The sequence below is a fragment of the Astyanax mexicanus genome, chromosome 18, assembly GCF_023375975.1.
Source record: "Astyanax mexicanus isolate ESR-SI-001 chromosome 18, AstMex3_surface, whole genome shotgun sequence".
Classification (NCBI taxonomy): Eukaryota; Metazoa; Chordata; class Actinopteri; order Characiformes; family Acestrorhamphidae; genus Astyanax; species Astyanax mexicanus.
This window is the reverse complement of record NC_064425.1, coordinates 2,941,220-2,968,228: the sequence shown is the minus strand read 5'-3', so window position 1 is coordinate 2,968,228 and position 27,009 is coordinate 2,941,220. Positions and strand designations below refer to the sequence as shown.

General features: G+C 36.0%; 2 protein-coding genes across 2 annotated transcripts in view; one reads left to right on the top strand and one right to left on the bottom strand.

Annotated features, from left to right (window-relative positions):
- Positions 1 to 3,088: 3,088 nt before the first annotated feature.
- The window catches only part of drd2a (dopamine receptor D2a), a 114,911-nt gene continuing 90,990 nt past the window's right edge, over positions 3,089 to 27,009 (bottom strand). The window contains exon 9 of the transcript XR_007425335.1: positions 3,089 to 3,336. The gene's annotated coding sequence lies outside the window, so the exon portion shown is untranslated. The remainder of the gene's footprint in view (positions 3,337 to 27,009) is intronic.
- On the top strand, positions 3,743 to 26,705 carry ankk1 (ankyrin repeat and kinase domain containing 1). The gene is made up of 8 exons (XM_022675098.2): positions 3,743 to 4,042; positions 9,846 to 10,125; positions 13,702 to 13,847; positions 13,963 to 14,012; positions 15,925 to 16,080; positions 20,407 to 20,513; positions 21,106 to 21,136; positions 22,318 to 26,705. Exons 1-8 carry the CDS (start codon positions 3,843 to 3,845, stop codon positions 23,580 to 23,582), a joined length of 2,235 nt encoding a protein of 744 aa, XP_022530819.2. The 5' UTR covers positions 3,743 to 3,842; the 3' UTR covers positions 23,583 to 26,705.

Genomic DNA, 27,009 nt, shown 5'->3' with positions numbered 1-27,009 from the left:
CGTATTTTTTGCACTATAAGGCGTACCGGATTATAATGCAACACTAGTAAGGAACAGGGGTTTTGTCATGTTTTCCTCCTATTTGAGCAGGTCTCGCAAGACCTTTAAAGCTAAGCAAACACAACTGTAATTCATAAAAATATATAATTTCCTTTTAAAGTCAAATAAACTGTTTATTTGAGTGAGTAAAGTGCTTTTGTTTATTTACAGTAAGCTTAAATTTCCACTTTTCCACTAAGGCTAGGTGCAGCAGCATTAGCATTACAGGCTACTGAATCTGCTCACAGTGTTGTTGCTGTTTTTGTTTGCAGCTAAGAGGAAAATTTATAAGAAACAGAAAAATAATGTAATAAACGCTTATATAATTCTTGATTTTGCAGAAAGTATTATATATAAAGATTATGTGACTGAAAGGAAGCAAGCAGTATCTCATTTTTAGATTTACTATTACAATTCAAATACAATCAAGGCAACCCTTGTGAAAAGGAAGTATACTTAAAAGTATTAAAAGTATTTTCAAATTAGGTAAAGAATAAAAAAAAACATTTTCAATTCAATATATCAATATAATTTATGAAAATACACATTAAATATACTTTTCTTTAGCATTACGGTGTACACAATATGTGCATCAATATGCAAAGTATGCATTCAAATGTATTAGAGAAAAAGTGTTTAAAAAAAACATACTTAAATCTACTTCAGTTCGCAGAAGTTAAGCACTCAAAAAAAGCACTCAAAAGCACAAGTTGCCATAAGTCGTGTACTAAAGTACATTTAGTATGTATTTAGGTACATAATTACATATTTTAACCAGCAGATGACATGTCTCTCTCTATACCATCTGCTGACAACTTTTATAGAGATCCAGATTTCATTTTCCAGCAGGACTTGGCACACTGCCCACACTGTACCAAAAGTACCAACTGGTCTTTTATAATATTCTAATTTTCTGTCTGAGACACTGATTTTTGGGCTTTAATTGGCAAAAAAGAAATAAACGCTTAAATAGATCACTCTGTGTGTTTAATACATTTATATAATAATAAATGTGTTACACATTTTCAACTGAATTACTGAAATAAAGTGACTTTTTAATGATATTCTATTTTTTTGAAGTAATTGCTTGAGATAATGGTAATAATACCACCATCTGAGACCAATGTTCTTGTGGAATCCAGGCCTTAAACAATCAAAGCTGATTTAATACCAAAGGGACTGTTGATAATACCCAGTATTATTATTATAGTATTGGTAATAAATTATTTGGTAAGTGTATATTTATGGCTACATTCTTGTAACATAAAACAACATGGCGAGAGCTTGTTTTTTAGATAATGGTTATAAGTACATTCCCGTTTATAGCATTGTCTTGATCCATGCAGCTAAAAGTCCTGTTAGATATGTCTTGAGTTACTGAATGAGCACAGAAGACTATAATGTTTGTAATTTAACATGACAAAAAACACAGCTGTCTCGCTATTCTGTAGAGATAAGAGTTTATTTATTGATTTTATTTGATTTCTTTATCTCGCATGGTAAAAAATCTCCTTTCGAACCTTTATTGCTCTTCATATAACACAAATGCACAGCTCGGGGAGCACATAAAGGTTTCCAAGTCACAAAAAAAAAAAAAAAAAAATATATATATATATATATATATATATATATATATATATATATATATATATATATATATATATGTATATAATAAATAAAATAAAATAGAAACAGCACAGTTAGCTACACAGCGTCCATACTAAACAGTACACGATGCAGGGCCTTGAAAAGACCTCCTGCAATTCAGTTCCCAGCATCAAAGGGGAAATGACCGCAGGCTGCTGTTCTCATAAAAAATCCTGCATTTTAACAATATGAATGGTCCCTCTGGGTGGCCTGTGGAAGCTCGGCCACGGCGGCCGCTGTGTTCTCAGCTGGAAGCAGCTTCTCTGCAATGCATTTCCTTAGTTTTACCCTTTTTTAGACTAAATTAATACGTTCACTTACATCAGACTGAAGAAAAGAGAACACGGGACGCGAGATTACGTTAATAAGTGACATTTACAGGAAGTGGAGGCGGAAATACGAGGAAAATCTTTAGATTTCTCTTTAGGTAAAGTCTGCTTTACGTACGTTTTTATTCGCAGAGAAATTAGGATTCATACTGGAGTCATTTACGACAGTTGAGTCAGTTAAATATGATTCAGTAGAACATTAAACTCTATAAACTACAGCTCTGGAAAAAACATAAGAGAGCACTTAAAAATGATGAATTTCTCTGATTTTACCAAATGATTTTACCAAAAACCTCTAGAATATAATCAAGAGGAAGATGGATGATCACAAACCATCAAACCACCAAACTGAACTGCTTGAATTTTTGCTCCAGGAGTAAAGCAGCATAAAGTTATCCAAAAGCAGTGTGTAAGACTGGTGGAGGAGAACATGAAACTTTATGAATATGAACTTGTTTTCTTTGCATTGTTTGAGGTCTGAAAGCTCTGAATCTTTTTTTGTTATTTTAGTCATTTCTCATTTACTGCAAATAAATGCTCTAAGAGTTAACTTTCATGTTAACACACTCAGTATCTGTTTCTGTATTAGCCATAGCTCTATAGTTTGTGCCCATCACATTCTTATATTCATAAATTAGTACCTGTTATATTAGCCATAGTTCACAGTAATTCTCTGTACTGTTTTTGTTCTGTTATTTGTTTGTTGTTTGTTTGTACTGAGCGGGTCAACCCGAGTAGGATGGGTTCCTCGGACTGAGTCTTGGTTCCTTCCAAGGTTTCTTCCTCTTAAAGGGAGTTTTTGCCACTGTTTCACCATAAAATTGGCATCTCTGTGGTGCTGCTCATAAGAGGCGTGGACCTGTTTTTCCTGTAAAGCGGCTTTGTGACAACCTTTGTTGTAAAAAGCGCTATATAAATAAAATTGAATTGAATTGAATTGAATTGAATTAAATGAGAATATTTTTATTTGTAATTTGGGAGAAATGTTGTCTGTAGTTTATAGAATAAAACAACAATGTTTATTTTACTCAAACATAAACCTATAAATAGTAAAATCAGAGGAACGATTTAGACAGCTTCCTCTTACAGCGTCCACAGTTAATCCTGTTGGATGTGGTTGGTCCTTCTTGGTGGTATGCTGACATTACCCTGGATACCGTGTCTCTTGATGCATCACAAAGACTTGCTGTCTTGGTCACAGATGCTCCAGCAAGACGTGCACCAACAATTTGTCCTCTTTTGAACTCTGGTATGTCACCCATAATGTTGTGTGCATTGTAATATTTAGAGCAGAACTGTGCTCTTACCCTGCTAATTGAACCTTCACATTCTGCTCTTACTGGTGCAATGTGCAATTAATGAAGATTGATCACCAGGCTGCTCCAATTTAGCCATGAAACCTAAAATCCCACACTAGAATGATGACAGGTGTTTCAGATTCATTGTCCAACCTATGTATTTAATGTATATTTCTATAACTTTTAGTATTCTTTACCTAATTTCAACATACTTTTTAATGCTTTTAGGTATACCTCCTTTTCACAAGATTCCTCATTTAGCTGGTATTTATTTGTGCACAGGTACAGGTGACCAGGAAATCTGTGCTCAGGAGAAATCTGTGTCGCCTCACCTGAGCAACAAAAAGAACTGGCTGTGTCACATTTTATTCAAATTATCAGTGATTTAAACTCCTCCCATCATCAGGACTAGTTTCAGTAGTAGGTGCAGGAGTTGTAGACGGAGCACTTTGTGAGCTGGAGTGTTTAGAGTGTTTATAGAGTTTAGAGAGTTTAAAAAATGTGAATTTTTTTAGAAAAACTTGTAAGAATGACTGAAAGCAGCTCTTCACAATCTGTCAGCTCCAGAGCTGAGAGTCTGGACACGATCGTGTATTTTAAAAAAGAAGAATTTGAAGTGGACTGGGTGAAAGTCTCTGACCGGAGTTTCGGCCAAGTTTATAAAGTGAAGCTGAAGCTGTGGAGAGAACAGTGCGCCGTCAAGACTTTCTCCAGTGCGGACGATTACAGGTACGGCTATTCAGAGACGAGACTTTATCTGAGGATTTTTATGTTTCTATGTCTCTTTTTAGATGTAGAATTGTAGAAAATGAATATTTACATACAGCTTAAAGTTGTTATAACTATATAATATGTACATAATAATATATACTGCATTTTAATATAATAATGATATGATCAACTTTATTTATAAAACACCTTTCATAGATTAAAATGTAGCTAAAATCAAATCAAATCAAATCAAATTTATTTGTATAGCGCTTTTTACAACAGGTGTTGGCACAAAGCAGCTTTACAGAAACATGATTACAGGACAAAGAATCAGGCAAAACATTAAACATAGAATATACATAATACAGAACCCCCAGTGAAAAACTCCCTCAGAGCTGCAGGAGGAGGAAGAAACCTTGGGAGGACCAAGACTCACATTAAAGGGGGGACCATCCTACCACTGGTCAAACGGCTTTTAAATTAAAATTTAAAAAGTCTTTTATACATCCATATAGGTTTTATGTACTCAGGAGTGTAATAGTGCCACTAATGGCTTGGATGTAATCTGTAGTGGAGAGTAAGATGGTCGATGAGCAGCTGATCTGTGGTGGTGGTGGAGAAGAGCTGACTTCAGAAACTTCCATCAGTCTGGCTGGACAGGAGACGCGAGAGCCTGAGGGTCCAACATCGGTATCGGGTCAGACAGGTGGGCAGTCAGTAACTCGGAGGAAAGCAGAGAGATGGAATTAGTTTTTACTGGATTTATGCAAAACTGAGAATATTAAAACATTATCAGAGTGTGGCAAATGACTCCGGCAGATCTAAATAAAACAGCCTAACTAAAGGCAGAGAGCCAGAAGGTAACATAGACATGGAGGCACCCTGAAACACCAGCATCCACCCACTCCACCGTCCACAAACCTGAGTGACCGTGTGCAGTGGGAGAACAACAGCACCAGCATCTCAGTTTACCACAATTTCCTCTGTCCATGAACCCCTGAATCTGCAGCCTTATCTAAAGGGAAAAACATTAATTACCAAAAGCTAAACTAAACAAGTAAGTTTTCAGTCTAGACTTAAAGATTGAGACTGTGTCTGAGTCCCGAACATATTCGGGGAGATTATTCCAGAGTTGAGGCGCTTCATAAGAGAAAGCTCTTCCTCCTGCAGAGCTCCTCTGAATTTTAGGAACTACTAATAAACCAGCACCCTGAGATCTGAGTGATCGCGGTGGTTCATAACAGGAGATGAGGTCTTGTAAATACTCAGGAGCGAGTCCGTGTAGGGCTTTATACGTTAACAGGAGAATTTTATAGTCTATGCGGAATTTGACTGGAAGCCAGTGCAGTGCTGATAGTACTGGACTAATATGGTCAAATTTTCTAGTTTTAGTAAGGACCCTGGCTGCAGCATTTTGAACTAGCTGAAGTTTATTTAAGTTACTGCCGGAACATCCAGACAGTAGCGCATTACAATAATCTAGCCTTGAGGTAATAAAGGCATGTACTAATTTTTCTGCGTCATGCAGTGATAGGGCATTTCTTAGCTTGGCAATATTACGGAGGTGTAGAAAAGCTGTTCTAGTAACATTAGATATGTGTTTATCGAATGCTAGATCTGAATCTATGATAACTCCAAGGTTTTTAGCTGCTGAACCAGGGGTGGCTGAGAAGTCAGCCAGATTTAGCATTAAGTCTGATAATTTATTTCTAGCAGCTTTGGGGCCTAATAGGAGAACTTCTGTTTTATCACTATTTAATAGGAGGAAGTTGTGCGACATCCATGATTTTACATCTTCTACACAATCCTCGATTTTCTTTAATCTCACTCTGTCATCAGGTTTGGCTGATATGAAGAGCTGCGTGTCATCCGCATAACAATGAAAATTCACATTGTGTTTTCTAATAACTTTGCCCAGTGGGAGCATATATAATGTAAATAATAACGGTCCTAATATAGAGCCTTGTGGAATTCCATATCTTACCTTGGTATAACTGGAAGACATATCATTTATCCTCACAAACTGATAGCGATCGGTTAAGTACGATTTAAACCATGCTAAGGCAGTTCCGGTTACACCGACCATGTTCTCTAGTCTTTCTAAAAGGATAGTATGATCTATTGTATCAAAGGCTGCGCTCAGATCGAGAAGTACGAGTAAGGAAACACAGCCTTGGTCGGCGGCTATAAGTAGATCGTTTGTTATTCTAACTAAAGCTGTCTCAGTGCTATGATAAGGCCTAAATCCAGATTGAATTTTTTCATAGATCTGGTTTCTTTGCAGGTAAGAGCAAAGTTGTTGGGCTACAGCTTTTTCTAAAATCTTAGAAATAAAGGGTAAGTTTGAAATAGGTCTATAGTTAGACAGTACACTAGGATCAAGATTTGGTTTCTTGATCAGAGGTTTAATTACAGCAGTTTTAAAGGCTTTGGGTACATGGCCCAGGGCGAGCGATGAGTTTACTATCATTAACAGAGGTTTAATTATGTCTGGCAGTACCTGTTTTAGTAATTTTGTGGGAACAGCATCAAGTGTGCAGGTTGTGCTGTTTGAAGAGGAGATAATTTTCTCTAGTTCTAGCTGTGGAAGTGGGTTAAAGACTTCCAACCTAACTTCAGTAACAGAGTTTTGTTCTAGATCAGCCAGACCAGATGACAGAGAGGATGTAATATTTATCTGTTTAATTTTATCCCGAATGTTTTCAATTTTACTATTGAAGAAGTCCATAAAATCGTTGCTGGTGTAAATGGCTGGAATCTGAGGTTCAGTACCTGCCTGGTTTTTAGTTAATTTGGAAATAACACTAAAGAGAGCTCTAGGATTATTTTTATTAATCTCGATCTGTGAGGCCAGATATGCTGAGCGGGCTTTATTTAGTTCTTTTCTATATTTAACAAGACTGTCTTTCCACGCAGAGTGAAACACTTCCAGTTTAGTTGATCGATATTTACGCTCTAAATTTCGTACTAACTGCTTTAAGGTACGAGTTTGATCATTGTACCACGGTGCAAGCTTTTTCTGTCTCTCTATTTTGTGTTTAAGGGGTGCTATAACATCTAAGGTAGAGCGAAAGGTATTTTCTAAACCTTCGGTTAGTTTGTCTAGTTCTACTGGGTCTATAGGAGAATATATTAGAGTTGATAAGTCTGGAAGCTTACCTGTAAATTGTTGGGCTGTAAAAGGCGTAATTGAACGTTTTACAGAGTAGCTAGGGGATGTACGTATATTATGACTGAGATGTAATTTAAATGAAATAAGGTAATGATCTGAAATTGCGGAGGTTTGAGAACGAATATTCGGGTTATCTATGCTCACACCCAGGGTCAAAACTAAATCCAGAGTATGATTACAGTAATGAGTAGGTCCTGTTATATTTTGAATAATACCAACTGAGTCTAAAATCGATGTGAATGCCTTTTTTAATGGATCATCCAATTTTTCGAAATGAATGTTGAAGTCTCCAACTATAATCACTTTATCATTACTTACTGCTAAGTCTGTGACAAAATCACTAAATTCTTTTAAGAATTCTAAATAGGGCCCTGGTGGTCTGTAGATGTTAATTAAAGAAAATGCATTCTTTTTTGTAACTGGATTAATTATACTGGTGTAAAGAAGCTCAAAAGAAGTAAAATTATCATAGTGTTTCTGATTGCTAACTAAGGTACTTTGGAAAAATATGCAGACCCCACCTCCTCTACCGGACAATCTCGGATTGTGTATATAATTATAGCCTGCAGGGGCGGCTTCATTTAATGCTACATATTCATTTGGCCTAAACCAGGTTTCTGTCAGACACAGAACATCGAATTTCTGATCAGTTATCATTTCATTCACTAGAACTGCTTTTAAATTTAGAGATCTAATATTAAGTAAACCAATCTTTAGGCTTGAAATGTTAGTACTACAGTCTGGATATGATTGTTTAATATAAGTTAAGTTATTTAGATTTACTGTTTTAGTTTTTTGATGTTTTTGTTTGACTCGGGGGACAGACACAGTCTGAATACATTGGTATCTAGGTAACGTCTCTTTGCAGCTCGCAGACGGTCGGTTAAGCCTCTCTGTCTGCGGCCTGGTCCCGGCTCTGGATTGTCAGCAGCTTCTAATACTACTCTGCCGACTAACTAAAAGACTATGAGCTATGCTGCATGAAAGTAAGGCAGCACCCTCCCGCGTGGGGTGGACACCATCCCTACCTAAAAGACCAGGCTTGCCCTCAAAGTGTAGCCAGTTATCTATAAAGCCCACATGATTTTCTGCACACCACTTGGACATCCAGCGGTTCAGCGAAGAAAGCCTGCTGTAAGCTTCATCACCTGTACATGCTGTACATGCAGAGAGGTAATCAGAATATCAATAAAAAGGAAAAATCTAAAAGGAAAATTAACAATTAAGAAAAGACATAATAGAAAATAAAATAACACAAATAATACAAATTGTAAAACTGTAAAAAGGGCAAATTAAATAATTACAATAATATCAGGTACAATTAGAAAAGGTTGTGACTATGATATAATGTATTAAAATAAATCAGTCAATCAAAACAAAAAGTAACATAAAAAATGTAAATCGATACATATATCTATGTGTAATCAAACAAATGGTCAAATTAAATTTTTAAAACAAAGTTCATAAAAACATTTTTTATGGCTTTTTTTCCATTTCTTTGGAGCATAAAAACTAAAAGCTCCTTTTTTATTATTAAAATTACTTTAGGTACTTTAATCAGACTGGAAGCTCTAGATCTTAAGGAGCGACTGGGAACGTAAGGAGATTACAGACTGTAATCTGTTATAATAGTAATATATGATGGTGCAAATCCATTTAATGCCTTAAAAACTGATAGTAGTACTTTAAAATCTATTCTAAAATAGACTGGAAACCAGAATTGGTTTAAAGTTTTTTCTTCACTGTGTTGCAGTTAAAATCCTGAATGCAGATACATTTAATCTAAATTTTTTTAGCGTTCCTTGCCTTTTTTCAGAAAATATGAAGCCATTTATTGTGAAACGACTAAAAATGTGTTTTATCTTTTTAAATCATAATGACCACCAAAAACCTCCAAATGGCCAGACAGACTCTTGCATGTTTCATTCATTACATTTCTGGATTGTGAGTCATGGGAAAAGCAAAAGAATTGTCAATAGATCTACAGGAAAAAGCAGCTAAACTGTATAAAAAACAGGAATGGATACAAAAAGATATCCAAGCAATTGATAATGCCAGTCAGCAGTGTTCAAACTGTGATTTATACCACAGTTAGTTCAGACCCTGCTGTGTGATTGGCTGAGAGGCGTTCTATGAGTGCCATTATCAGCCGGTAATGCACTGTAACTGAAGAGCTCTATGTATTACCCAACATACCACATATCCATTACCATACAGGTAACCTAGCAATGATGCAGCACTTACAAGCCAAATACAAACTAAATGCAATCTCCATCTCCAAAACTCTCAAGAGCGCAGTTTATGCAAGATAACACAGTAACTTAGAGAAACTGGAGGTTTAAAAAGAGATGAATGGGCTTTTTTTACCATCTGATAAAATAAAGAGCCTCATCCACAACTACCACAAAAGACTTCAAGCTGTCATTGATGAACTTCAGATCATTGGGTCATTTGGATGTTTTTTTGGGGGGGTCATTTTGATTTAAAAAGAGAAAAAACTGTTTCACTAACAATGGTTGGGAAAAAAATGTTTTTTTTGTGTTATTCATATTCTATGAAGGCCAAAAAGAAAAAATTCAGCCGCATTATGTAAACGTTTTAGCCCAGCTCTACATAATATAATATCATATACTGTCTTTCTCTTCGCAGGAACATGGCGCAGGTCTGCAAAATAGGGAGGACAAAACTTAAGTACCTGATTTCCAACTACGGGCTGTGCAGAGATCCATGTGCGATAGTGATGGAGTACATGAGCAGAGGATCCCTGGATAATCTCCTCACAACTCACGTCCTCATGTGGCCAAAGAAGTTCCAGATGATCCATGAGGTGGCCATGGGCATGAACTTCCTCCACAGCATGAAGCCTCCTGTCCTTAACCTGAACTTGAAGCTGTCCAACATCCTGCTTGATGATCATCTTCATGTTAAGGTGCTGCAATCATTATTTTTCTTTAAATTATCATATCCTGCCTGGTGACAAGAAATATATATATATATATATATATATATATATATATATATATATATATATATATATATATATATATATATATATATATACTTAATTGTATCTAAAACATATTGAGAAATGTCTAAGTATGCTGTAAATATATAAACAGATGTATGTACTTGCTTAAAGGTGCATTATGTAGGACCTGAGAGCGAGTGTGTGAAATGGCTTCAGCAGTCCAATTTCAAAACACCACAGAGAGAAGTCTGCTCCGCCCACCCCTCCCCAGACACGGAACTTATTTGGGTTGCCAAATTCAGCAGGCTGAGTCTACACAATGTCTTCTAAAACCAGTTTTTTATCGACTGTATGTTACACGAGGGAGAGCTAAATCTCTGCATTGTGCCGGACTGCGCGATCTCCGCGGTGTATCGGACCGCGGCTCCAGGATATGTCGGACCACGCGATTGTGTCGGATTGCGGCTCCGCGGTGTGTCGGACCGCGGCTCCAGGATATGTCGGACCGCCCGATCTCCGCGGTGTGTCGGACCGCGCAATCTCTGCGGTGTGTCGGACCGCGCAATCTCTGCGGTGTGTCGGACCGCGCAATCTCTGCGGTGTGTCGGACCGCACGATCTCCGCGGTGCGCCGGACCTGTCGGACCGCGGCTCTGCGGTGTGCTGGAGTGCGCGATCTCCTCGGTGTGCCGGAGTGCGCAATCTCCTCGGTGTACTGGATGGCGCGATCTCCGCGGTGTGTCGGAGCGCGCGATCTCCGCGGTGTGCCGGAGCGCGCGATCTCCGCGGTGTGTCGGAGCGCGCGATCTCCGCGGTGTGTCGGAGCGCGCGATCTCCGCGGTGTGTCGGAGCGCGCGATCTCCTCGGTGTGCCGGAGTGCGCAATCTCCTCGGTGTACTGGATGGCGCGATCTCCGCGGTGTGTCGGAGCGCGCGATCTCCGCGGTGTGCCGGAGCGCGCGATCTCCGTGAAAGTACCTGACTGAATTAGCTAGCCAGTTAGCTTACCTGTTCAGGAGAAAAGTAGCAGCTCTGGGTCGGTCTTGTGTCTTTTTGAGCTCTAAGTCTCCACCGTTCGAACTCACTGCCAATATTCACTCTTGTTATATTCCTGCTTTGGTCACTGAGCTTTTTGAGACATGCTGAGGCTTTTTAAGCTGTGTAGCAGCTGAGGTTTAACTGAACCAGCCCTGCTAGCTCCTTTGCTGTGCTGCGCTCGCTGTAGTGCTGGCAACCTTGGTGGGCGGAGTTAGTGTTGGGGAACGAGCAGCAGGCCCGGGACGGACTGCACATTTAAAATAGGAACGTACTGCTGAAGCCCTGCTGAAAAAAGCTGCCAGTGCTTTCACTCAACATGTTTCCTTAATATCTGTTGATACATCCTGATCACTTTATCATTTAATACTGAAAATTAGTTACATAGTGGTCCTTTAAAAATATTAAAAGTACATTAATATTAGGCTTTCATCAAATGTTTGAAAGTAAACTAGAAATTATGTTAGTGTTTAAAAAAAATAGATAGACAGACCGATAGATACTTTATTGATACCCGAGGGGAAATTCTAAATAAATTAAATAGACTTCTATGAAGTACACTTTTAGTTTAATGTAATTTAATATACTTCTAAAATACTTATTTCCAGATATACTTTTACATTTTAGTTCACTTAAAAGTACAATGTATCATGTAACTTTTAATTAAATAAAAAAAATACTACTACCAATTTTTAAGTAAATGTGTAACATGCTAAAAATTGTAGGACAGTATATTAAAATACATTTTATACCCAACAAAGAACAGCATACTAGAAGTGTGTTACTTACAAAATACAGGAACAAGAAGCATGTATTTTTGTACTCTAATATAAATATAGATCACATATATTTAACATCAATTCTACGTACATTTCTAATCTAATATACCTGGTGTATAATATATAGTGATACATTTGTTATACTCTTTTAATTAAATGTATTTTAATTTTACTGTAAGCATATTTAAAATATGAGGTTACATACATGAAGTAGTTTATATATGTTTAAATGTTTCTTTTAAAAGTATATTTAAAATAGTTCCATTTTAGTACAGTTAAGTACACTTAGCACAATTTAAGTAAGACTTTTGTTCTATTTTATACTGTAATTAAAGTATAATAAGTACAAAAATATATACTTTAAATATACTGATTAATAAAGATAGATAGATAGATAGATAGATAGATAGATAGATAGATAGACAGACAGACAGACAGACAGACAGACAGACAGACAGACAGACAGACAGATACATACATACTTTATTAATCCCCGGGGGGAAATTCTTGGAAAGACAGGCTAGCTCGTCGGTTTTGTTGGTCAGTGAGTTAACATTCCCCATAACCACCGACGGAACTGAGGGTTTGTACCTCCAGCGCTGCTCCGACTTCTTAGCCTTTAGCTTAGCCTTTAGCATAGCGCCGGCCCTGCAACCTCGGTACCTCCTTCTCAGATCATCCGGTATTGTGTGGACAATGCCCCCACGTCCCGCGGGTCGGAGGGCTAGCAGTTCTTCCCGGGAATAAACACGGTATTCCTCGCTGCCCCGCATATTTACACCAAAAAATATCCTTAGGATATAAATAAGATGCACACTAGACGTGTGTAGTAGCACAGAGACGATAAATAAACGTAAAAAAACTCAGAAAAACACACAAAGAGACGGAGCTACTGGAACAGGCAGCCACTCGCGTCGGCGCCGGAAGTAAACATATGTAAACATATGTAAAAGTAATTGTAAATGTAATCAATATTAAAGTTATTTATTTAGTTTTATTGCAGTAAATCAGTTCATCTCAAATCAAACAGACATAAGACAAAGTTTGATACAATTGAATAAAGTTTGGTAACACTTTCTATGAACGTCATCTTTATTAGACGCTATAACCACATTCATAAAATATTATAATGCATTCATATGGCATTATAAACATGGCTATACATAATTAATACAAAAATGCATAACCCATTATTGCCATGTTTGTGTGACCTGTGATCATAATACATTATAAGCTGTGCTTATAATATATATGTTAAATTAGTATATCTCTATCATTAATAATCTAGTCGTACAAAGAAAGTCTGGCACTTTATTAAGAGCGCACAAAGACCTGTTATAATACATTATAATTGACTATGATTAATATTATATTTAAGACAAGAATAATTTATGAGTGGTTAAAAATATATTTATAGGATTATTGAGGGTGTGTTTATAAATTGGAAGCTTTTTTAGTCACTGGGACTGGGACTGAGTTTCTTGGTATTGATGTATAACATGTTATAAACGCAGCTATAAATGCATTATAATCACAGTTCATGATGCATAATAAACATGGCTATGATGAATTATACATTTTTATAAATATGTATAGCCATGTTTATAATGCCTTATGAATGCATTTTAATGTGTTATGAGTATGTTTATAGAGTCTTATAGAGATGACATTCAAAGAAAGTGTTATGTAAAGTTTTCTTCTTTTCTTCACTTTTACTTGTTTTAGATTTCAGATTTTGGGCTGAAACGAGGGGAAGAAAGCAAGATGGCTTTTATCGAACATTTATCGTCTCGAGGAAACATCAGCTACGTTCCCCCAGAAGCTTTTACCCAGAATCCTGAACCCCCGACAGACAAGTATGATGTTTACAGGTGAGTTTTGTCTTAAGGTTTGTCTACAAACATAATAATCCATTAATTATGTTGAGTTTAGGGAATTCAACTGTGCAACATTAATGATATAAATCTGTTTCTGCTTTAATAACAGCTTCTCCATTGTGATGTGGGAGATTTTAACTCAAAAGAGGCCATACCCTGGTAAATTTACTTACTACATTTATAAAGATAACATATATATATATATATTTATATATATTTATTATATATATTTATACATATACATATATATATATATATACGTACAAGTATTTATATTTATATATATATATATATATATATATATATATATATATATGTATGTATATTTATAAAGATATATTTATAAAGATAACAGTTCACACAGTTCACACTTCACTATATACATATATACATGTATATATATATATATAAATATAAATACGTATATATATATATATATATATATATATATATATATATAATAAATATATATAAATATATATATATATATATATATATATATATAATATATATATATATATATATATATATATAATATAAATATATATATATAATATAAATATATATATATATATATATACAAGTATTTATATATATATATGTATATTTATAAAGATATATTTATAAAGATAACAGTTCACACTTCACTATATACATATATACATGTATATATATATATATATATATATATATATATAAATATAAATACGTATATATATATATATATATAATATAAATATATATATATAATATAAATATATATATATAATATAAATATATATATATATATATATATATACATACAAGTATTTATATTTATATATATATGTATATTTATAAAGATATATTTATAAAGATAACAGTTCACACAGTTCACACTTCACTATATACATATATACATGTGTGTGTATATATATATATATATATATATATATATATATATATATATATACATATAATTATAATATATATATATATATAATATAAATATATATATATATATATATATATATAATATAAATATATATATATATATATATATATAGTGAAGTGTGAACTGTGTGAACTTGTTTGGTGAAAATGACTGTGAACCGAAAAGATAAATTGAGGGCGAGTATTAAAATATTTGACAATGATTTCTGGGTGAAAAGTGTGTTAAATAGAGTCTAAGGTCGCCGTAAAGTTGGCTTAGAGTTCCTAAAGTTATCTACACTGAAGAAAATAACTTGTAAGATATACTTGATAAAATCCTCGTAACAAATGGCACTAGCATTTTTTAAGTAAATTTTACTGATGGAATATCAAGTAAAACTTGCTTGCAAAAATCAAGTAAAATGTACATGCTACCAATCCTAACCTTTCTAAAGTCTTTAAGTAAAGGTTACTTAATTATATTTAATTCAAAAATGATATGTACTTAAACTGATTAGGTAAAGTTCATTTAGTTTTTTTTTTCATAGACAGAAAGGTCATTACATAAAAAATAAGTAAATATGTTATAAAATAATAACTTTAATTCTATATGCTTTTTTTCTGTTTTACATTTTAAATTACTTGGTTATATAAATATATATTACTCATTATATGCAAGTAAACTTTACCAAATGATGTCTCTATGTACACAATGTACATTTACGATGAAAAAAACAAATACAATATATTTCAACCATTTATTTGGTCAATATTAGAAACCACTTAATGTTCGCATGACCTGCAACAGCTTCATCCACCAGGCAGTCAGACTTCTCAACGCACAGAGACAGAACTGAACCCCCACCCCACCCACCACTCACCCAACACACTCACACAAAACTAAACTGTACTTTGTAGAGAGCTATTAACGCCCCCATCAGTTGTAGGAGAAGTAGGACTGTATTCTCTGATATGATATATTTCCTTCAGAAAAACCCTTGGAGTGAGTTAAAGTAGCACTTAAGATTCAGAGCTAATCATCCAACACCAGTACTTAACCTCATTTTCATAATAAAAGTCCCAAAACCTTGTAGAAACCAATCCCCACATGTATTAAAGCATTGTTTTCTAACCTTTACTTTTATGCTCTTTAACTCAGGGATGAATATGGCTGAAATATTGATCAGGGTGACATCAGGAAAAAGACCCGGAGTGGAGAAGATCCCCGATGATAAGCCTCAAGAGTGTGAAGACATGATCGAATTAATGCAGCAATGCTGGGACCAAGACAGCAGCCAAAGACCTGCTTTCTCAGGTAATAACAGACCTGATTAACCCTTTCAGACTCTGCATCCATTGCAATAGACATGATGTTTTGTTGTGTTTTCTTCTTTCTTGTGTATTATTTTACTTCACACAGATTGAGATCTATTATTCATCAGATTAGATGTTTATTAGCCAATCAAACATCAGATTAGATGTTTATTAGCCAATCAAACAGCAGATTAGCTCCACCCACTGCATTGAAAATTTAGAAAACTAAAAATCTGTGCACTGAAGTAAAGCATGGTAGCATCTCAGCTAATGTGGCTAAGAAAATGATTTTTTTTTACTGATTAAAAATAATTGGTAAAAAATATATATAAATATACAGCTCTGGACAAAATGTAGAGAGCACTTCAGTTTCTGAATCAGTTTCTCTGATTTTGCTATTTATAGGTTTATATTTGAGTAAAATGAACATTGTTGTTTTATTCTATAAACTCCAGACAACATTTCTCCCAAATTATAAACAAAAATATTATTTAGAGAATGTATTTGTAGAAAATGAGAAATGGCTAAAATAACAAAACAAAAAGATGCAGAGCTTTCAGACCTCAAATAATGCAAAGAAAACAAGTTCATAATAATAAAGTTTTAACAGTTCAGAAATAATACATATTTGGTGGAATAACCCTGTTTGGTTTTTTTTTCATGCATCTTGGCATCACGTTCTCTTCCTCCACCAGTCTTACACACTGCTTTTGGATAACTTTATGCTGCTTTACTCCTGGTGCAAAAAATCAAGCAGTTCAGTTTGGTGGTTTGATGGTTTGTGATCATCCATCTTCCTCTTGATTATATTCCAGAGGTTTTTAATTTGGTAAAATTAAAGAAAATCATTTTTAAGTGCGCTCTTATTTTTTTTCCCAGAGCTGTAAATTAAAATGTGTGTTGAAAAGTTGAGTTAAAAATAGAAATAAGTGTTACACAAATGACTCCGCTGCAATAATAAGACAAAATACAAAATTATGTTTTTATTAATGTATTATTTTTTATAAAATCCTGTTTTTGGATGCATAACAGGCAGACAATAGCATTCTTATTTGAAGGTTTGAAGGGTTTAAAACATATATCACAGATATATGGGCCTCAGATACAGAAGGTAGTGACAACATGTGTTGTTGGTTGGACCCCAGTTGAAGTCAGACTCCTCCCCTTTTTCCTTCGATTAGCATCACAGCGCTAACGCTTGAAGGAAAGCACAGCGACTCGGTTCTGATACACCAGCTCACAGACGCAGCCTTGTGCTGATCGACATCACCCTAGGAGTGATGAGGGGAAAGCACCTTCTGTATCTACTGTACCCACCCAGAGAGAGCAAGACCAACTGTACTCTCTCAGGGCTCCGGCAGCTTATGGCAAGCTGCATGGCCAGGATTCGAATCAGCGAATCTCCTGATTATAGTGGCAGCACCATAGTGGCAGCTTATTAAAATGCCTGTATTTACACATTCTCGACTTTCACTCGTCCTTTTTGACTCAGAATTCGACAAAAGAAAAATTCGGTGTTGTGTGTTCTGGAATCTTATCAGCATTCAGTTTTGTTTGTATCTCGAGCAGGGCACCTTTACTAAAGCATCTAATTATGTTTCAGTAAAAGATCTCATTAAAGTTATTTGATTTAGCAGCTGTGTCAATGAATACCAAGCGTGGCCATTTGCATTCATGCATTAAAACAGTTTAATAATTCAGCTAATTTCTGTGCGCTGTTGTATAATGAGAGGAATGTGATTAAACTTGAGCATCAGATTACTGAAAAAAAAATGCACAGTGATTAGCACGGTCATGTCTTCTGCACTACACTTTTACACCACAGGTTAAACACTGTTTTATTAACCCTTTGAACTCTAGGCTGTTTTGGTTTGTTTTTTATTCTCCGTTTTTGTCAGTTCCTCTCTTTCAGGTCTTATAACACAGTAATTATATCAGACAGACACATGCCCTGATCTCTTTTACTCCAGAAGACATACGGCTGCTCAAAAATATAATCATTTAAAATGTTAAAGGGAACAGAATTGTTATATTTTCCTGGAACTGATCATGTTTTGGTCAAAATTTTACCAAGAGCCTGTTTTTTTTTTTTTTTACTTATTTTTGAATGTATAGACTTTAAATATATTCACACCTAAGATCTAATCTTTTCAAAAATGGTTAGATTAGAGTGTTTATGAGTTAAAAACATAAGAATATTGATGATTTGAGTTCATTACATGGCTTATTAATTATTACTTTGATAAAATACATGGAGAAACAGCATCAGGTGGATTTATTTATCTTGATAATCAATAATCACACCTCTAGGATACATGTAGATACTAAAAACCTGACACTCAGAGCAGCCTATGCCTTTCAGTATTTTAATCAGGACACTCAAAGAAAACTATATACAAAAAATGTAAACTTTTTATAGTCTACATAAATAAAAATGTAGTTTAGTGCAAAAAAAAACTTAGTAAAAAGGAAAGCAAGTAAAATAAAACTATATAAAGTAGTGCGCACACCATACCTAGCTTTAGTTTGAGTAAAGCAGGTAGTTTCACGCTTTTTTTTCTGTGGACACTTTTGAGTCTTTATTTACTGATATTATTTGGGTTTTAGAAACATCATATAAATATGTTTGAAGCACTAAAGGTAAATAATATTGTTTGGGGAAGGAGATTTTTCACTTTTTTAGGTGTTTCTCAATGGGTTTCTTGTAGATTTAGCTTTACCGCACTGGGATGTGATCACTATTTTTAGAAAGAGTAAGCTCCGCCCTTTCTAACCATATATGGATTTTGTTTATGTGTGAAGGGATTCATGAGTAATTAAGCTGAGAACACAAGGTGAGATTTTGGATGGAAAATCCATCTGTAGGGTTCTAAGGGTTAAAATACTTTATGCCACACATCGTTTGAGGGCCAGCTGCATATTTTGTGTGGTAATGACTGTGGGTTTGGAGCCAAAAGAGTGATCAAAAGTGCACACACAGTTAAATCACTAGTGCAGGAGGTTTCCCTTCAGAGAAGGGGTGACAATAGGTGCATGTAAGTCATTACATAATATTTAAATCAGGAAATATATATTATAGTACTGTAAACTGTAAGCGTATATTTTATAAATTAACTTGTCCGTGTTGTTCAGTTGCTACAGGACTCTTCTCTGACTGACAGCTGTTCTAACCAATCAAAACTGCTTTTTAAAAATGGCTCCTCCCCCCTTGTGTCTGCGTGACCCCTTTCCTGATTTTGAGAAGTGTGTAGTAATGAATCTATTATAACAAAGACATAGGACAATCTAACCAATCAGATTCATGATTTTCACTAAGGGGGCGGGGCCATGGCTGTCTAACCCCTTCTCAGCAGCGCTGTGTTGAAGGGGCTTTAAACGGAGTGCTTAGTGTAAAACAGAGCTCAAGCTGGATTAATTCAATAGATATCATATTAAAAATCCTTTTTAAAGGCTGTCCTTCAATGTGAAACTAATTCACTATAATAACAGGCCGTCTGACTGGTGAGTTTTTGTGTGTACTTAATGTTTTGGCTGCTCTCGTGTCTTGTAGGCAATCATACAAATAAGTGATATTTGTTGGCCGGCTGTACTTGTAGGAAAATTAAGCATTGGTTTTGTAGTTTGTAGCTGTTGTATTTTTGGGCTGTTAATGTGCATTAAGCTCATATTATTAAGTCGAATAAGAGAATATGTAGTTATAATATAATTCTATGTGTAGGTCATCTCTACATTATTTTTTCCCCCAGAGCTGTCAGTTAAAATGTTTGTAGAAAAGTTACATAAAATAGAAATCAGTGTTTCACATGATCCCACTGCAATAAATAGACAAAAAAATAAATATTATGTTTGATTTTTATTTATTAATATATTTATTCATGCTAACGCTCGGAGCAAAGCGCAGCGACTCGGTTCTGATACATCAGCTCACAGACGCAGCCTTGTGCTGATCCACATCACCCTCGGAGTGATAAGGGGAAAGAGAGAGTGCCATCTACTGTACTGTACCCACCCAGAGAGAGAGAGCGAGCAAGACCAACTGTGCTCTCTCAGGGCTCCGGCAGCTGATGGCAAGCTGCATGGCCAGGATTCGAATCAGCGAATCTCCTGATTATAGTGGCAGCACCATAGTGGGAGCTTATTAAAATGTTTGTATTTACGCATTCTCGACTTTCACTCGTCCTTAATATAATTCTATGTGGAGGGGGGAGGATTGGATGGGTGTTGCAGAAGGGTAACCACTATATTAACTGCACGCCACTGGGTTCCTTCACTTTCTCTCCCTCTCTCTCTCTTTCTCTCTCTCTCCCACTCTTTTTTCACTCTGCAGACACGGTGTGGATGACTGAAGCTTTAAGTGATGTCCTGAAAATCACGATTCCCGGCATTGAGAGAAATAAGCCGTCGTTTCGACTCAGACTTTCCAAGCTCAGAAGAGTAAGTGAGGCTCGGTGATGCAGTGCACTGCCAGCAGTTGATGGTGTTAGAGCAGCTAAATCTCAGATGTATTGAAATCCATTAAACCCAGGATACCACATGTACACTTTTTCACTTCTCTTCTCCTTCTTCTTGAGCAGAACATCATCTGGGCAAATGTTTCCTTCTTTTTTTTTCCTTAAACTTTCTTATTAAAGTTTTCGGTACCACTTTAAAATAAGACTACCTTTATAAAGGGTTTATAAATGGTTTACAAACAGTTTATTAAATAGTTACTAATTAGGTTGCAAATGCCTTAAAAATCATTAATAATCAGTTATAACACATATACGCAGAAAGGGCAACAATGACCTGTTGTTTGCCAAATAGTGAACCCACAGCCGTCTATATTTTTGCCCTTTCTACGTATGTGTTATAACTGATTATTAATGATTTTTAAGGCATTTACAACCTAATTAGTAACCATAAATAAACTAATTGTAAACCATTTATAAACCCTTTATAAAAGGTAGTCTTATTTTTAAAGTGGTACCAAATTTTCTTATAGTTCATTCTGAAAGGTCGCTCATTTTCTTTTCTCTTACTCTTCCAGGATTCGAGTGATCCAGCTTACGAATGTTCAGGTCAGTTTTTGAAGTGCAAAACAGATTATTCACAAATTAGGCGCTCATTAATGTTGTATTATTTGCTTAATAAAGCCTTAATTAGACATTTGTAAATGATTTATTTATTCACTACTTATTAGGGTCTATTCTATAATATATGTGTTATTAGCACCCTGATAAATAAGTAGATTACTAAGCATTAACTATTAGCTTATTCTAAATGTTATTAGTGTATAATTGGCAGTAGATTGATCTATGTGAGTTTGGTAAAGTTATGGATGTTCTGGAGTTTATTGAGTTAATAAGTCACTAATACACCAAGATGTTATGAATCAGATCAATCAATCTTTATTTAAACTCAGAGTACATTGACGGTTGCCCTCATTTACATTGTAGCCGAGCATTTACATAGGGACAGGATTGACAACAACAACAAAAATGTAAATAGAATAAAATAAGTATATAAAAAAAATAAAAAACAGCATTTTGATAAGGTATATAAGATAATTATTTTAAAAAATGTTAAGGTACAAAAAAACAAATAAGGTAAAAATAATAATTTAAGAGTAGGAATCACAAAATCATAGGTTAAAAAAGGTAATAGAACTAATAAAAATGTAACTACAGATGAATAAATAAAACTAAACACATAAAAGAGTTAAATATAAATAAGGAATACCTAAAAATAATAAAAGAAAAGAAAGAAACTAAAAAGAAAATGTGAAAAGAACAGCTAAAACAAACAAACATTAAAAACTTTAAAAAAAGTTAACTAAAAAAAATAAAGAAATAAAAATAAAGAAACTTAAAACATACCAAAGATCGTTAAAAAAACAAACAAAAATGAGCTAAAACAGTGATTAAAATGATTGTGTACTATATTCTAAAGTGAGGTTCTGTTCAAATTAGCTAATAGTTAATACTTAATAATCTGCTTAATTAACAGGGTGCTGACATAACTGTTTATTGTGCTCTATAAGAACTAATACAGCCATTATTAATCATTTCCACATAATAGACCAGACTAATTAAGCACCAATAACATTTACACAGAATAAAGCCTATAATAAAGCAGTGAATAAATCATTTACAAATGTCTAATTAAGCCTTTATTAAGCAAATACATTATTAAGACATTAATAAGCATCTAATTTGTTTTCCTTAAAATATTTTTTTTCCTTTGTTGTCTTGCGTAACAGACAGTTCGGATCAGAGCATCCACACCTACCTGGAGCAGAAGGATTTCCAGTCCTTTAAAGAAGTCCTGAGGAAAGAGCACGTCTCGATGTCCTTCAGGGACGATAACTCTCTTCTTCACCACGCTGCCGCCAGTGGGGACGTGGAGAGTGTTCAGATGGTGTTGAACATGGGGGCTTTGGTGAACTGCCAGAGCGTCAGAGGCTACACGCCGCTCATCGTTGCGCTTCTGCGGACGTATTACGATATCTGCGCTTTGCTCATCGACCACGGTGCTGACGTTAACCTTGGTGACCATGATCTTTGGACTCCTCTACATTTTGCGGTTCAGGCCGGGAACGACCGTGCCGTTCGCATGCTGTTGGATCACAAGGCCACTGCCGACGCCAAGGACAAGGACGGGTGGACGCCATTGCATCTGGCGGCTCAGAACGGTCATGAGGGCGTGGTGCGCCTTTTGCTTCCACGCTTGGTCAGCGTAGACGAACAAGAAGAAACGTCTGGAAGAACTTCGCTGCACATGGCGTGCATGTATGGCTACTTGAACATTGCTAAACTCCTTCTTGCGAAAGGTGCTGACCCCAATATGACCGATTCTGATCAAGCCACTGCTTTGCACTTGGCTGCCGAAGAAGGGCACTTCAGAGTTGCACGGCTTTTAGTGACGAAAGGAGCAGACGTGAACAGAGTCAATGGAAGCAACTACAGCGCCTTGCACTTCGCAGCTCTAAGAGGATGCACTGGAATCTGCAGACTCTTGCTGAATCATGGTGCAAATCCCAATTTCACAACCAATCAGAAGTGGACTCCCATGCATCTAGCTGCATTGAAAGGTCATCCAGAGACCGTGCTCGTTCTGGAAGAGAACAAAGGGTCAATGGACGCCCGTGGACAAGGTGGATGGACTCCATTGCACTTGGCTTGCCACCATATGCAAGAGGAGGTGGTGGCCGTCTTGCTGACAGCAGGAGCCAACCCAAACCTGAAGGAGGACGGAAGCTGGACACCACTTCACCTAGCGTGCAATAAAGGTGCCTTCCCGAGCACGTTGCAACTCATCGCCAAGCATGCCGACGTCAACGCCCAGAACAACAGCAAGGACACGCCATTGCATCTGGCTGTGCAAGCCGGCAGCGCTCCAATCGTCAAAGCCCTGTTGATGAACGGTGTAGAAAAGCATGCAATAAACTCCAGAGGACAAACGGCTCTAGCTTTGGCTCAACAGCAGCAAAACAACGAGGACATTGTGCAGTTACTGAACAGCTAGAAGATGAGGTGAGACATTCAAACTTAAAGCTGAAAATGTAAAAAATGTAATGACGGATAAGTACATTAGAATGGAAGTGAAGGAGGAGGAGAAGGAGGAGAAGAGCATTGATTTTCCCGTATTGATTCCATGCCTCGGCATCCTGCTCCTCCCGCCTCTATTGTGATTTATTTTTCTCGTTTTGTTAATATATTTCCATTGATTTTTGCACGAAGACATTTTCATAATGTGATGACTCACTGAACGAAACAACAACAGCGCAAAAAAAGAAGACAACACAGGTAGCCCTGTTGGGAATGCACTCCTCTACTGAGAATGAATGGAACCAATGGCATGTCTACGTTTGTGTTGGGAGCTTCATAATAATTGTGTAAGCCATCGCTGACAGGAGCTAACATCATCATGTCTTAATACTCAACATCTACTGAGATAATCTCATCACAGAGGAATGAAATCCATTCACGGCATTCCAATCCTTTAAATCACTTCCAGTGCAAAGAGCTCAGAAACCGGTGGGACAGCATTCCTCATGTTTCCCAGCAGTGTCCTCCTAACTGACTAACTGACTGACTTGTTTTAACATGTGAAGTTCATGAGCTGTATAAACAACGTGCATAGCAACTTGATTTTGTAATAGTATGTATGATTAAGATTCTAATCACCTGAGTATTGACTAATTGTTTGAGTGATTATTAGTCACAGTGTACAGTACAGCCAAACAAAAGTTTGGAAACACCTTCTCTTTTTCAATGTGTTTTCTTTATTTTCATGACTATTTACATTGTAGATTCTCACTGAAGCATCAAAACTATGAATGAACACATGTGGAATTTTATGTACTTAACAAAAAAGGTGAAATAACTGAAAAAAACATGTTTTATATTCTAGTTTCTTTAAAATAGAAGACACCACCCTTTGCTCTGATTACTGCTTTGCACACTCTTGGCATCATTCTCTCAATGAGCTTCAAGAGGTGGCCACCTGAAATGAAAAGTTTTCCAACAGTCTTGAAGGAAGGAGTTCCCAGAGGTGTTTATTAGCACTTGTTGCTCCTTTGCCTTCTTCACTCTGTGCTCCAGCTCACCCCAAACCATCTGGATTGGGTTCAGGTCCGGTGACTGTGGAGGTTCAGCTCATTTTTTGTTAAGTATATAAAACTCCACATGTGTTCATTCATAGTTTTGATGCTTCAGTGAGAATCTACAATGTAGATGGTCATGGAAATAAAGAAAAGGTATGTGTCCATACCTTTGGCCTGTACTGTAGGTACTGTAGACAGCGAGTGTGAATATCGTATCTCATGTATCTCCAAAACAGCAACAGCAGTTTATTTCAGGTGATTTATTTCCATTCATCAAGAAATGTTAACAAAGTGTAAGGGACCGTTTGTATGTTCAAAGTATGTAGCAAACTAAATAAATAAAAAAAGATGGAGATACTTGTTTTTCATTGCACAGAGACGATATTAAGTGTAAATTTTTTTATCCCATTTTCTCCACAATTTACAAGGCCAATTACTCAAACCAACCAATCATTAGGACTCTTCCTATCACTAGTGATGCCCAACACAAGGAGGGTTAAGACTAGCACATGCCTCCTCTGATACATGTGAAGTCAGACTCCACCTCTTTTTGAGCTGCTGCTGATGCAGCATTGCCGCATCACAGCGCGTTTGGAGGAAAGCGCAACGACTCGGTTCTAATACATCAGCTCACAGACGCAGCCTTGTGCTGATCCACATCACCCTAGGAGTGATGAGAGAAAAGAGAGCCATCTACTGCACCCACCCAGAAAGAGCAAGACCAATTGTGCTCTCTCAGGGCTCTGGCAGCTGATGGCAAGCTGCATGACCAGGATTCGAACCAGAAATCTCTTAATCTCTCAACCTTAACATTAAAACTGCTTGAGACATGGATGCCACAAGACTTCTGAAGGTGTTTTATGGTATCTGGTACCACAGGCCTTGAGTGCCTATGATTCTTAAACTTCTTTTTGTAGATACTAATCACTACATACCAGGAAAACCTCACAAGACCTGTGGAACAGATTCCTGCAGCTGTTTTTCCTGCTTCAAACACTCAATTTCACAGAATTGACTCACTTTAGTCCTTGCGTAATACATTCCCATCCTTTTACATGTGCCAATGAAATTACATTAATAAAAAAAAATGTTATTTTATGTTATATCAGTGGTTTTAATGTTATGGCAGCTTTTACCTACATAGCCTAAATAATACCTGCTGCGGTGTTCAGATACTGTATGTCATTTTCCCTTTAGTTTTGTTTCTCCTCTGTTTGTAAAATAAAAGCATGTCCTCCGACTCTTGACTCACCTTGTATTGTAGTTGTAGTTGGACTAGTTTCTTCTCTTTTTGCTGTTCCAAGTTACTTTAGATATTCAGACAAAAAAAAACCTGAGATTATAATAAATACACATGTAAAAGTTTATTATTTTATTTTCAGGACAACAACTGTATGAATGAAATAACGTTCTATTTATTTGGCAATTGGGATCAATTAGACTAGACACAATTAGTCACAGAACATTTAAAGAGAAATAAGGGGTAAGAGATCTTAATATTCCATAATTCCAGAATATTTTGGAAGAGATTGATTATTACAATCTTTCAGTTTGTAAAGGGTTTGTGATCCACCTTTAAACCTGCATTCAACTCTCAGCATGCACCCACACCAGCCTCTCCTGACTCTGATGATCACGTGTCACTATGGCGTTCCCACTCCCCCAGCTTTTGATTGCTCTCACCTGGTCTGATTTAGTGTAAATACCCCTCACTTCCCTCTTCATCGCAAAGTATTGAATCAGGTTAGCTAGCTTTTCTACAACGCGTATCCTTTGTTTTTGCCCTCGTTACCAACCAGTTTTGTGTTTTTTGACTACTCTCTTGCCTTGCCCTTGTTATTGTTTTTTACCATTGCCAACCTATTTTTGTATTTTGTCTACTCTTTTGTCCTTTTTTTGCTGGATTAACCATGCTTGACGCCATTTTGCCCTTCTACACTCTGGTATGTTGTTTACTATTGCTGACTTTTTGTTACTGACCCTGCCTGTCCCTAACTACTCCTGTAAGCCTAGTCCCTTGTTAATAAATTGTATATTTGGTATCTGTGAGTGTTTGTCCGTGGTTTGGCCTGCATGACATCATGAGAACAACCTTCTAAACATGGTGGAAGAAGAATGGACAAAAATTGTTCACAGCAATATAAAGATGTGTACTTATTATTATAATTATTTGTTTGCAGGTTCATAAAGGCAATAATGTTTATAAAAGAAGATAAGATAATGTAAATGATAAATCATGATTGTTTTATGGCTGATAAGTTTCCCATTTTTAAATAAGTTCATTAAAAAGAGATTTTTTGATTGTTATGATCTGAATCATTTAGTCTGACAAATGTGCAAAAAATA

Coding starts and splice junctions, on each gene's coding strand:
- ankk1 (XM_022675098.2), top strand. CDS start 3,843: ATGACTGAAAGCAGCTCTTCACAATCTGTCAGCTCCAGAGCTGAGAGT. Junction 13,848..13,962: donor GACAAGTATGATGTTTACAG/GTGAGTTTTGTC, acceptor CTTTAATAACAG/CTTCTCCATTGTGATGTGGG. Junction 14,013..15,924: donor TCAAAAGAGGCCATACCCTG/GTAAATTTACTT, acceptor TCTTTAACTCAG/GGATGAATATGGCTGAAATA.